General features: G+C 38.6%; 1 protein-coding gene across 4 annotated transcripts in view; it reads right to left on the bottom strand.

The window, feature by feature from the left end:
- Positions 1 to 13,930, bottom strand: part of UTRN (utrophin) — a 379,666-nt gene that overhangs the window by 198,066 nt on the left and 167,670 nt on the right. For 3 of the 4 annotated variants that reach the window (XM_014950829.1, XM_014950828.1, XM_014950830.1), the window contains exon 51: positions 10,003 to 10,192. In XM_014950829.1, the coding sequence (XP_014806315.1) occupies positions 10,003 to 10,192 (190 nt within the window). Of the gene's footprint in view, positions 1 to 5,896; positions 6,264 to 10,002; positions 10,193 to 13,930 lie in introns of those variants that run through there. The other variant, XM_014950832.1, reaches the window with a different exon arrangement.

The raw sequence follows: 13,930 nt of genomic DNA, 5'->3' as shown, positions 1-13,930 counted from the left end.
TATCAGGAACACCATTGACATCTTCCACCCACATTCAATTACCCATCTATGCAGGACTGCGTAAGTTACTTCTGCTTTGAATTAAAATGCTTTGCAGCAAAATATATCAAGAGTGCCCGGCATGAAAACATCTCTCAGGGCAGCCAGAGAGCCACTCAGGTCTGCAAGCAGCAGATATGAAATAGGAAGCTTGCAGGGCAACTATGGAACATGAAGTCTCATAGCAGTTTCTCTTGATTAAAAACAGAAGGGAAAGCAAAAGAGAGGGCAGAACTCTGGAAGAGCCTCTGATGACTAGTAGTGACAGGACAGCTTCAAACAGCACTATTTTCCCAGCCACACAGCAAGTGCAGGTTTCTTAAAAATTAGCTCAAATGATCTGCGTGAAGCAGAAGACAAGAGAGACTATAAGTTCTCAAGAGGAGAACTGGTGAAGCACTACGCTGTTTTAGGCACCTACAGCTTCGGGACTTCATGAATTTGGGCATGGTAATTGAGCCCTGAGGGAAAGAGGAAAAGCATTGCTCCCTGAAAAATGTCAGCAATCAAAAAGCGCTGTGGTAAAATACTACGGTAAGATGGTCTCATATATCAAATATTGATCCAGCTCCTGTAAACACGTGAAGTTCGTGGAAGTCAATTTTCCCATTAATCCTACATTCATGCCTTAATAGAACTACCCTATATTTTATATTCATTTTCATTCTTGCTGCAATAGCAAAATATTTTCAATTCAAAAAAATCAGACTTGCCTTTAAATGTAAGAGGATTCTAAAAGCAGCTCCTGAAATATTTCACTCACATCTCCTCTCTCTCCTCCTTTACTCCCTTTCCAAAATACTACTGAAATACTATTTAAAAAGTTATATCCTAGAAACCATTTTCTCTCCTGGTAAGCTGCATTCCGCTTGCAAATAGGAACGACTGGTGCAGCAGTTAAAAATACCAAATTTATGAAGCTTTATATCCTCTCGTATTTTGTTTCTCCTTGTTCTCTCACCTTAGAGAAACTTTTATTTCTAGAGAAGCCTATACACACACAGAGCACCAAAGAACAAAGTCTTCTGCAAAAATGGAATTATAATAAAGCACCCATTTATTATACAGTTTCACTTGGCACTGAACATAATTAGACAAACAGCAAAACAAAACAGTTACATTTAGGTCAGCCTCATCACTCAATATGTGCACAATCTTCCTCTGAAAGGGGCTAGTGGCACATTCTTTTTGAGTTTTGAAAACATCATCTGAAAACGAAGTTTACATGACAGCGAAAGGATTCGCAAATGAACCCATGCTATGGCTGTGCAGCAGACTCACAGCAGCCCCAGATTTAGATCAAAATTCAGCAGAGTAGTAAGAATTTTTCACACGGGCTAAAAATGAAGTTCTTTTGATAGGAAGCAGACAACACAGCCACAGCTAAAAACTGCCACACTACAGTTTTGACTATTTTAGTCTTCACTCATAAGCTAATAGGGCACTAGCACAGAGAATCATAGAAAATCTCAAGTTGGAAGACCTCTGGAGGTCACACAGCAGTCAAACCTCCTGCCAATTCCAGGAGCCAATTTCAAAGCAAGGTCTGGCTGCTGAGGACCTCATCCAATACAGCTTAACACCTCCAGAGACAGGAACACACGGCCTCTTTGGGCAGCCCACTACAGCGCTCGGCTACACTTGCTGTGCAGAATTGTTGCCCTTACATCCAATTCCCCCACCTCAGCTCCCGCTGCCTCTGTTCCTTTCACAGGGCTCCATCTTCACTAATAACCCACCAGGTAGGCAGTGACAACATTTGGAAAGCTATGGTAGATCTAGATCTAATTAGAATGTCCCTTATACTACCAGAACAATATCGAGCAGTCCAGACTTCACTTCCCCATCTAAAAAAAGAAACTGTCTGTGTAATTTAGCAATGCTTTTGATGACAGAAGTGCAGAAATCTGTCTTGTAATCAACAACTAGCTTATTACAGTAGGCTCCTTCAAGACACACTTCCAAAATTAACTTCTTTCCTGACTTCTACTGTCCAATAAGTACTACTTCGCCGCTGTAACGCATCCTCTTCATCCACACTTGTATTTCATCCACATCTGTATTTCATACTCGAATGTGATTAAGTGCCCATGATTTATTTTCTAAATCAACTTGAAGTCATGTAAACAACAGAAAACTCAGCTTAGTTGAATTAATTGGAATCAGGATTAGCCTACACATTTCTCAACACAGCCCTTCCCTCTTTTTTTGCCCCATTCCCACATGACCTTCACATTTTCTCAAAATTTCATAGGAACAGAGCCTTTACTGCTACTCTCAAAATTCAACATAATGTAAATGGAATGCAATCACCAGTGTCACAGTAAAATATGATTTTGGCTAACCCCAGCATTCACTGTGCTTTTAATTCCTGTAGCTTTACAAATACAACAATAGTCATAAAAAAAAAAAAAAACACACACCACAGAAGAAAATGAAAGAATTGCATTTTAAGTTATGCATTCATATGACATGTTGGGCCAGGTGTGAGATTTCAAGTATTTTATAGAAAGGGGAGCGATTATTTATTTTTAAAGAGGACTCTTTTCAAGGAGCCATCACAAAAGAAATGAGAAAATACTCTCTCAGCTACTAGCTATGTTCCACAGTCTGTCCTCCAGTGGATGAATGCCCCCGTCCCTGAATGCTGGCAATGTGTTTCAAAAATACCACAGTCAAGCTCCACAAGTAGGATACATATTTCAAGGTAATCATTTATCTGACAGAGAAGTACTATTCTTTTACTTCGGTCAGGGAAGTTGAGAAAGCTTCCCAATTTTCTACTTCATTTTCCTAAGTAATATTGCAGTTCCGGTCTCTCAGAAGAGATCAATCAATGTTCTACCATGATTTTGAAGTTTCAAATAAAAATCTAAATTCATTCTTGTCTGAGCTAGTTGGATATACCTAACAGAAGACATATTTTAAAGAACAATCACATATAGCAAGAACACAGAGCAGATGACAGCTCCTACAAAACATTTTTCTGGTTGTTCGCTTTGAGTGTCAAAATGTTACAACAGAGTTAGGAAACAAAGCTGTGAACAACAATAAAGCAAAAATTACACATTGTCCTCAGAGCCTAGTAAATGGTTGAATATGGTTGGCTATGTACATATTTTGCCCTTGTATGCCACTAATTTCAGTGTAAAAATATCCAATAGCAACACTAGTGAAAAGTTACATGTCACAAAATTCACTTTGGTACAAAGGAATTAGTGAAAGAAAAAGCAGCAAAAGAAGAAATATCCTAAACCTTGGATTCCTTTTTTTCAGCAATGCTGTAATATGTCACCGAAGTGTTTATTTTTGTTTCTACTTTTAAGAAATTTGAAAAATGAAGATTATGAATGCTGAGCATTACTATTACACAAAGCTGCTAATAAGAGGAACAATTATGACTTTCCCCAGTACAGAGTTCAACAATAAAGCCTTGTTTATTCTTTCATAAATAATACCATTTAAAACAGGCAAACACTAACTTCAAGAATTTGTCTTAAATATTTCATTGGTTTTTTTTAATGTTTATTTCATTGGCACTCTGTTATGCTTCAGAGACCCTTCACATGAAACATTTAAATGCTAGTTCACAAAGTAGCTCCCCTGTACACAATGCAATAATTCATATACTCTATAATAAATAACTTCTCTTCAGCAGAACTGAAGTATATTAGCACATCCACAGAGTTCACCAGACATGTCCAAACTTGTGAAATTCCAAAGACAGAAGTATACAGAGCACTACAAGAAATCCTTCCTGACACACTGTCATAGTTTCTTTTAATTTGTAATTTCCATACCATTTTCTCATCTAAGTATTAACATTTCCACCACCAGACTCCCATATATCACTGCCTTACATTGACACCTGCTGGAAGTGACTGGGACTGTAAACCACTCCTTGTTTCCTCAGTCTGTGTCTCATTTAACTCTACAGGCAGACCAACAATTCTACTTTCAGTAAACTAAGCACAAACATCTGAAAAAAACTAAGCCACGTGGCCTTTTAACAAACAGAAAAACATATAATGTGCAATTTTAAGCTACATAAAAATTACCGAGGCTATCATTGCATGGATTCTCAATGAGAAAATATATTTTAGTAACAGCCTTCGAGAAGCCTTTTTCACTACCCCTTGGGTAGATCTAAACTCAACAAATTAAGTATCCAACCATTTACTAGGCTCTCAGGCTAATTAGCAAATAATTATTACTGCAAGAGTCCCTAAATAGTTCTTGTTTGACAAAACTGTTACAAACAAGCTTATACATAAAAATGTGACTAAATAGGTTTTTAAGCACTTTTAATTTCCTAGTGCTTATGAAAAGACAATTAAAAACCATGCCTTTACATTAATGACAAAAAGATTTGCCTTATTCACAAAAGCAAACAGGGCTGTTTAATGATACAGTTGATAAAGACAAGAGTAACTGAGGCATGCTTGTTAAAATAGCTTGTATGTACACAAATGACTGTCTATCCTTCTTCATAATGAAGATACACCTCTCAGTACAGCTTTGTAAACAGGAGCACACTGAAACACCCATTTGAAAACAATGTGATTTTCCCCATATGCCCAAACTACTTCTACAAGCTTCACTGGTACGAACCAGACACTGCATTATACCCTTTAATTACTTCCAAACTCTACTATAGAGGTGGGATCTTTTCTACTTGATGTCATTTATTTATTTCTTATAACAGAAAACACATCTCAGATTGACACAACTATGATGAGTTACGGTGGCTTCACTTTATTGTCAGAACAAGACATGGTCTTGCACTTTGGTTTTCACATACCTTGTACGAAAAACTCAGGCATAGTTTCACCAAAACATACAGGCAGTTTTAAAGTACCACAAGCAGCAAGATAAAAAAAACAAGTTCAGAGGCAGACAAATAGAATTTCTATAAGGTTGTGTCAGTATACAGCTGAAAACCTCTACAATTTTATATTTTTTCTGAAGTTATAACGCAGGATTCTTATATTAAAGTCCAATAATATACCACAATATGACCATCCTACACAGACACCAACACTGCAACAACATTAACTTGTGGACTTTACAGACCAGTTTGAAATTTATTTACTTTTTATGATTTTAATCTAGGGAGTGATCAACCTGCTTTAAAGATGTATTTTTACTAGGTAGCTTAGATCACTACCACAGTATTAAAGTTCTCAACTACTGAACCTGCGTTAAAAAAAAAAAAAAGTAAACACAGTCTCATTGGAAGCAGAAATAGACAGCCACCAAGACAGGTAACAACAAAATTGCCAATATGAGTGGTAGCCACTGTCAACATGCTTTTCCCTCCAACTTTTCCTTATTTTTAATCTCTGAAAGAACTCTAATAAATACAGGCAGGTAAAGTCAAAATTTAATGACTACGCATTAGTCTGCTGAACTCATTCCTAATTAAAAGTTTCATAAAGCTCAAAAGTAAAAACACTGGGCATAGAAGAACGCAGCTATTCTACATAATGGGTACCCAGGAATTAAAGTAATGCATTTACCAAGAATTAATGAACTCCTTTGAAAAAGAAGATGTGGCAGTATTTTACAAAAGATCACTGAACATTAACAGTTTCCTTCCAGACACTTAAATGCCTGGCAAGAAAGCACTTTTAAAAAAAGAAAAAAAAAAAAATGTATCACTGGCAAGCACAGGGTTTGTTTGTTTTTTGTATTGCATTCTTGAAGAACACAGGCACATGACAGCACGGCAGGCTTTAAAAACACCAGATAGTATAGGATGAGTGTCAAAAGTACCTAGGCTTACTTTCTTTTTATCGCAGAAAGACAACAGAGTTACCATCAGACACTCTCAAGATTTAGGGCTTGTATTTCTTACCTTACAAAGCTTCTGGTAACGGGGAGAAGAAACTGCCATCCTCTGTAAACGATGCAACAACACCACAACTTTCTGCAGAGACGTTCTCACCACGGCCATCATTTTAAGTTTGCCACACTTCTGAAGACACCTCAGAATTTGCATTATAAATGAAGAGCAACTATCATTTCCTCCCGGTCACTGGACAATGATTTGCCAGCTTTCTGAGCATGCTCTCTTCCAGGACTGCTTTTGCAAGCCACAGGCTTTATAGGTTTCAAAGGCAAAGGAGGTTGATATAGCATAAGTTTCTCTCCCAAAATAACCCCACGAAACAAATGTGAAAAAAAGAATAACAGTCTTCACAGATTCTGCTAACCGGCGCTGCTCAGCTCTGCTCGTGCAGAGAGGAAAGGAAGTTGTTGAGCAGCCGAGCGTCTGCCACCGTGCAGGAGTGCACTAAATAGCCAGGAAAGATTATTAATTTAAGCCTGAAAGCTGCAGGAACAAAAAAGGAATTCCTTCAGGAAGACGGCTCCAGCGTATCACAACAGTTGTTCCCCCCCAGTAGCTGCTTTCTATCGGCAGACTGAGCATTGGCTCCCTCACTCCGGGAAAGGATGCTCTCGCTCTCAGACTGAACGCAGCTCTGGCAGAGCTGTAGAGTGAGTGAATAACAGACTCTGTTATAAATCTTGAGAGAGGAGCAGAGGGATACCTGCCCTAATTATATCAGCCATACGTTAAAGGTTAATAAATCACACAGTCGCTTCTCAAAACTAGATTACCCAGTACAAAAGGAAAAACCGCAGGGGGTAAACCTCTCTGCTATGAAAACTCTCTTAAAGCTAATTTAGTCAAAGGGATCTCAAAGGATTCTCACTTGTGCCAGAAAGTGGGAATGCTTTTCAAGAGCCATTTCCAATTAAAATCTTTTCCTGAATGACTTATCAGGACAAGGAAGAATAGGGGTTTGACAAATTGAAAGCATACAGTTGCGCCTTCACCCCTTTTTCTAGCCATCCTTGACTCCAAAGAGCTAACGTCATTTTGATGTTTTTCCCATGACAAAGCAGAATTATTTAAGCCATCTAAGGATGGCAGTAGAACGTTCAAGAGCATGGAAGTGTTTTGCTACCAGCGAGGTGCTCACAATGCAGCTATTTCTTATTACTTTCAAAGGTGCTATGATGAATTTACTTAAACCTGTATTAGAGAGGCTGCTGTAGAAAAGGTCCAGGGAGGCCATTATTAACATAGTAGGCAGTAGACATCATTACAGGTAATCACATTACTTAATGTGCATACTGTCACATGGACAGGTACATACACATTTCAAGCACATCAATCAGTGCGCTACGGAGGCATCAGCTACAGGTAGCATCACAAGTCCATATGTTCTCCATTGTTTCTGGCTTATATCTACTCTTCTCTCCCTCCACAAGTCTGTTCCTTTAGCCTACCAGTCTAGCCCACCATCATTAGCTGATATGCTGTTGATGAACATCTTTTGAGGAAACCTATAAAGGAGCACATGTCCAGAAACACTGAGGCGTTCAGAAGTAAATATGCAAGAGCTCAAAGCTCCTCTGTGTAATACAGAACCCAGAGTCCACACTTGCCTTCTTTCAGTTCTGCTTTTTTTCTTCCCAACTAATATACAAGTTTGAATCAAGCAGTGACACAAACAACCCACCACTAGTCATGTTGCTTTTAATTTACAATAAAACTAAATTTTCAAATTATTTTGAACGCCTTTACTTCTGTAGGCACAGGACCTCACACACGTTGACCAGCATTACTTCTTAGTATTTCCTAGCTCATTTTTTACATCTTGCTTCAAATTAGCTTTCAACCTCTTTCAAGAAGTAATTACCACACTCAAAGTTTGCATTATTTGCATAGTACTGATGCCAGCCTCAGATGTTGCAATGGAAGCCAAAACAAAGATTCATCAGTGTCTAGATCACCAATTCCACTGTAGAACAGCTTTAGCTGCAGCCAAACAAGCTAGACACACAACGTAACGGACAGTCCTGCCGGACACAGATGCCAGTTTAACAGATGACCCTATTTTGAAAATGCATGACATGTCACAACAACAAACAAAAATTCATCATGTTTTGTCTATGTTCAGCACATACTTCACCTAGATCTATCACACCTTAAACTCATAGTAAATTTTACTCAATGCACAGGCCTTGGGGGCAGAGGCTCCTTCACACAGAGTGAAGAAAGTCACAAGCCCTTAATTCTTCTTATAACCTTTTAGAAGAAATCCTTCTTCACACATTCAACAAAGCACAAAGAGAAGAACATTGTTATTTAATACCACTTAACAGGAGAAGAATAGGAAATTATCTATGTTTAAACTCAGAACTTGCAAGGGAGTGGGCTTGATTTTTTAAGGTACAGCAAAAAGTTAGAGCTTCATTTTGTTCTCCAAAGTTAATTTCAACAAATATTTGAAAACAAACATTGATTTTGGAGCGTTTGCCAGTGTCATTAAATGAATGTCTTCAGTTTTATTTAAAGTGAGATTGAAAGATGGTAGGGGAAAAAGTTTATTTTGGAAGCCATTACACTATTAGTCTTTGACATGCTCAACTTCCTTTGGTAGTTGAAACAAGCACACAACTTTATCTAAAGTCATGGCTAAGGTAAGTGTTTCTGCTTCATGTGTACAGTGTGTGGAAGCATACAGCCACAGAAAAAGGTGAAGAATACCAGGTAACGTTTTGCTGAACAAGTGGAGGCCATGCCCAAGCACCTAGATCTGCCTTCTCAATGGTTACAAGCCAGGACAATGGGCATGGTCGAGAGCTGGTTATAGACCTTCTCCACACTGCAGCCTGTCTTGCCCAGCAGTTCTCCCCTCACACCGTACAACCCTGGTCATTTTAACCAGACTGCAGCCCAATGAAGGAGGACAAACAATCTTCCATGTCCAAAGTGCTTCACAGCTGCATAGACCCAGCAAGCAAACTGTGAAATAACAGCTTTATCTTGGTGAGACTGGCTACACAGAATGCAAGGCAATGCAGAAATAAGGCTATTTACACACAGCACCACCTCATGGTGTTAGTTTCCTATGGCCTCATTTTAGCTTTTCCACCTCCACTATACTAGTTGTTTGGGGGGGTTTTGCCAGTAGAAAGTACAACATAACTTCTAGGTGTTGCCATTTCAGACTAATCTCAGGATTTCAGAAAGAGCCACATCTCTACAAATGAGTTACCGGACCGACCAGAATTGTATAAACATTAGTGAGTGTCAAGTCAGACACAAGCTTCCGCAATATATTGTTCTCTTCCTTATGATTAGTAAGTAGTTTGCTGTCAGATACTTTAAACTGTCAACGTAGATATGTTCAGATTAACTGCACTACTGAAAGCAGCACTTCTTTTCATTAGCAGCTGTTCAAACCTCATGAACTTAGACCACAGACTTTATTCCAAACCCAGAGTGAAGGATTTAATAACTGATTTAGCCGCCCAGCTCTGTGCATATCAAAACAACCATACTAAGCGATTCAATCTAATTGAAGGAAAAATATAGTAACACACATGACACGTGAACAGCATTCACATCAGGTACACAGGACAAAGGAAATTCAGGAAATTCATACATCATAGAAACATAAAGTCCTTTCAGCTGGTGATGTTAAACCGCTTCCTGCCACAGACCCCAAAATGTTAATTTTTAAAAGAGCTATCGGGTCTCCACACCCTTTCCTCTTGTTTTCCCTCGACACACTGCAGACTGAACCCAGCTCCTCTCTCTCCCTCCTACCTCCTCAAAGGCGATGTATGGGATCTGTATGAGATGGGGTTTAATCAAGTATACACTTGCTGAATAGTCACCCCTCAAGGTTTAACACATTTCCTGAATACAGTACCCCTCCAACGACATCCAAGAGCCCTCAGTGCCATAGCTGCCCACAAAATGTGTCTTTCAAACCTTAGGAAGAAAAAACTGCTTCCTTCACACACCTGACTTCCAAAATACTGTTTTTTAAACACCTTCTAATAGGTTGCAGGTTTCCTGACTCTAGTAGGTAACTTTCTTTTATAACATTTGCCATTGAGAAAAAGCATGAATAACAGCAGTATTATTTAGTTTCTCACCTGCATCTGCTTTCTGAGTTCCCTTACGCAGGCACTGTCCTGAGCAGTGTTCTCACGCTGGGATGCATCTGCTAGAACATTAACTGTCGTCTCTGCCTCTTGAAGCCACTTGAGGAAGCTCTCCAGATCCTTGTGTGAGGCCTGCACTGTCTTCATCTCTGTTTCCAAGAAAGTCTGCCTATCAACAGCTCTGAAAACAAGACAAGTGTCAAAATAATCCTGCATAACATACAGCACTACATACATCATAATGAAACTAATAAAAGGAATCTAAATGTTAACTCTATTAAGAAACTATACATCTGTCACAGCTTGTTTTATCATTATTTGTATCACTGATGTTCTGAACTGGTTATATATGTCACAGCGCTTTTTAAAAAGGCATGTGGAAGAAAGGCAGTTATTAATTAAAAACCTAGCTTTTCCTCTTTGAGTATTACCCTCATGGACTCATGATCCCCCAGATGGCAGAAGTCTTATCCCCATGTGAAAAGTGCGAATGCTTTTCCTCATCAACAAAAATCACATGGAATAGAAGCATGGAAGGTTTGAGGGACATTTTTCCTCCTCTTTTACAGTGAGCAGAAACATTTCTCTACATTTGTAAGAGTCAAGTTCTCTGTGCTAAAAGGCAAGACTTTTGACACTATCACTCAGATTTATACACTATCATAACAGTCAAGCCATGCTCAACATGCTTAAATCAAAAAAAGAGATTGGCAGAATATAGTCCAAATTTTCAATCAATCCAAAAGATACCTGGTTGGTACAAACACACAATTTTTGTTTGTAAGAAGATTTTTTTTAGATGGAAGGAACTCATTTAAAACCTTTGGATTATATTGTTGCTATGTAACTTCAAAAGATTTCCTAGGAAAAAATCACGTTATGCTTCTGCATAACAGAACTGCTTCCTTGTCATTGAAATGAAACTCAGATGGGAAACTGTTATAGTCAGCAATTTTACAAGCTCTGATTACCAACATTAATTAAAGCATGACAAGCTAAATTTCATCCATTTGAGGCTGTTATTCTGCAGTATCTCTTCTCCCAAAATCAGGACAAAAGAAAGAAACAAGCTGTCCCACCTCAGCAGACTGTACAGAAATCCCTAGCAGAGCTACCATCTAGAATGCTGCTGCTAAGTAGGAAGTTCAATTTTATTTCTACATCAAGGACTAACCATATTGTAAGATTTCAGGGGGAAAGTGATATTTAATTTCAAGTAAGACAAGGCCAAAACAGTCAGCATTTGATTTTTTCACAGGAATTGAACAGGTTTTTCCAGACAGGCCCATCAAACTTAATGTGTCTTCTGCCTTCTCCTATTCTACTTAGGCTTTCTTCTTCCTTGCTATGCTGCGGCAACAGTACTGCTCAGCAGTATTAGGGAATCACTGTGGGATTCAAAAGTAGCTAAAATAGTCTTTTTAGAAAAGAAGCTGCAGGTGTTCGGTACCATTCAGGATGACGTTTCAAAGCAGGTATCCTGATTTACTAGCACATCGGAAAAGACAGATGCAAGGAAAAAAGCTGTTTTTCTTCAAGGACAGTAAGAAATTCTCATGCAACTTCAGTTCTGCCAGGCATACATTCCTAAGTATTAGCATAACCAACTGAATTTTCTAGAGACTACTTGCAGAAAGATAGCGTTGCAACCCCCACTTTAGGAGCTCAGGTCTTATGTCACTTGTTAATAATTGCTTTATTCAAAAGAAGACTGTTTGAATCATTCCTGATTTCATGGTTGCCTGAGTTTTGGCTATTGGTAAATGACTAGCAGGGCAAGAAGCTTTCATTCTTGCTTCTCACTTGAAGCTCTGGAATGCTTCACCCACTCTTGAGAAAAAAATAAATAGCGTGCTAGGGATTACAAATGGTTTGATAGATATCGCCTAGAAAAGATAACAAGCACCAGCTCAAAAATTAGAGCACACCAAGGATCTGTGAGAAAAACATAAAGTAAATGCAGTTATGAGCTCTGACTTCAAAACCCTCTCCCTCTGCGGGGATTTTCTTCCCCAGCAGGGGGTTAAGGCCAAAGGTGGAAGAACAGGAGTGACAACAGGAAGAACAGACTGGTAATAAAGGTGACCTTCAAAGAAAAAGAAAAGCCCCAAAGGATGAAACGCTGTGAGTGACCCAGATCTCTAAGTCTAAGTACTGATGTACTAGATGGGAAATGAGACAACCTGAACTTTGTAGCTAATAACATTTATTGAAAAATGTCTTCTTCAGCCTAAAGTTTTAATTTCTCAAACTTTCTGCTTAGTTGAAATTAAAGGAAAGAATGAAATCCTATTGCAATCCCACTGCTGTCTTGATATTTGAATAAAATCTGAAAATCATTCATTTCATTAAATACATACTCCAGCAGAATAAATTAAGAGATTTACAACTAATGTTTTAAGACTACATGTGTGCTTTTGAAAAGGACCTTCTAGCAGTAGTGAGCAACACTTCTGCAGAGTAGACACATTTCTTTCCAGTAAAGGCCACAAAAGTAAAACAAAAAATTACGGAGAGTTCTGTACTGCAGATTAACAACTACCCCTGTAAAAAGATGACTCGGATTGTCAAAGAATTCTAAAACAATCAGAACAGCCTCAAAAGACAAGCGGTCCTTCCAGGATGTAAAAATTAAATGTAAGGATAACCTGGAGAAGCCTTTACAAATGCAGCTAACTTTACTTAACACAGTGATAGTGACGAAGGTCTAAGCAGATTCTATTAGCAAAGACACATTCAAGAAGAAAAAGAAAATTGTAACTCTACTATTCAAGTTTTCATGGCACTGTTTCAGCTTTCTGTTCCACCCAATTACTTTTTCAGATTTAAACTAAAAATTTGCAATGCATACAGGTGTGTGATCAAAAGAAAAACAGAAAATAACATCTGAGACAGTACAGACAGAAACTATAATCCATTGAGGCCGCCAAACTGCACAGAATTACTACAGTTTCACCCTAAAGTATAAAAATAGAACATAAATAGTCACTGAGATGGGTATCCAATTTACACAATGTCAAGCTGGGGAGCTTCAATCTTTTAATGCCAACAGTTTTAAAATAAGCTCCTTCACTTTACATGCCATGGCTACAGTCTTCCTGGTAGTATTCTTGTGCTATTCGGGACTCATTCTTCCACAACTTCCAAGCATGGGAAACAAACCAGTATTTTAAAGCAATAATGCTATAAAAACAGATCTGCACTTATAGAAGCCATAGGGCCACATGTACAACCCCTGCATGTCCCAAGATCTGCCACATGAAATAAGCCATGTCACTCAAGGCTCACTAGTGTTTTTATTTATTGCATTTAAAACAAGTATAAAAACCTTCATTCGCTTGAAAAAGTGCTTTCACTGCATATTCTCCCCTTTCAGTTCTACTTGGCTGCTCCATGGGGTTATGTTGAGCAGCTCCACGCTCTGGCTACCCACTGGTTCTCTGAGTTCTCTTTCACATTCTGTCCCTAGTTAAAAAACAAAGCAGATACTCATCTTCCTAAGGCTGCAGACTGCAAAACAGTAGCCCTAGTGATAATTGAGGAGCTTCAGTTACACACAACAGAATGCAATTGCTTATTATTCCAGACTTTAGCAGATTCAAAAATAATTAGAGGCTTCCAGGCAGGAGCTCTTCTTTCTGGTCACCTGCTGAGTGGTGGGCAGTTTTATGCCACTTCTAGCCGAAACACTGCAAAGTTTGAATGTGAATGAGACTACTAAGGAGCTGTAGTCTACTGTTACTGCTAATCCAACAAGGAGCTGTTTCCCCTTACCGTCTAATTGCATCTTCATCCACAGATGTCATCATGACATTCAGATGAAGCTAATGACCTCTTTTGAAAGATTATTTGTTTACTTCGAGGTAAGAAAAGACAATCTGAGGGTGAAAATGCTGCAGTACCCGATCTTAATGCAAAT

This window comes from Calidris pugnax, unplaced genomic scaffold (assembly GCF_001431845.1).
Source record: "Calidris pugnax isolate Ruff unplaced genomic scaffold, ASM143184v1 scaffold24, whole genome shotgun sequence".
Classification (NCBI taxonomy): Eukaryota; Metazoa; Chordata; class Aves; order Charadriiformes; family Scolopacidae; genus Calidris; species Calidris pugnax.
This window is presented reverse-complemented; position numbering and strand designations above follow the sequence as displayed.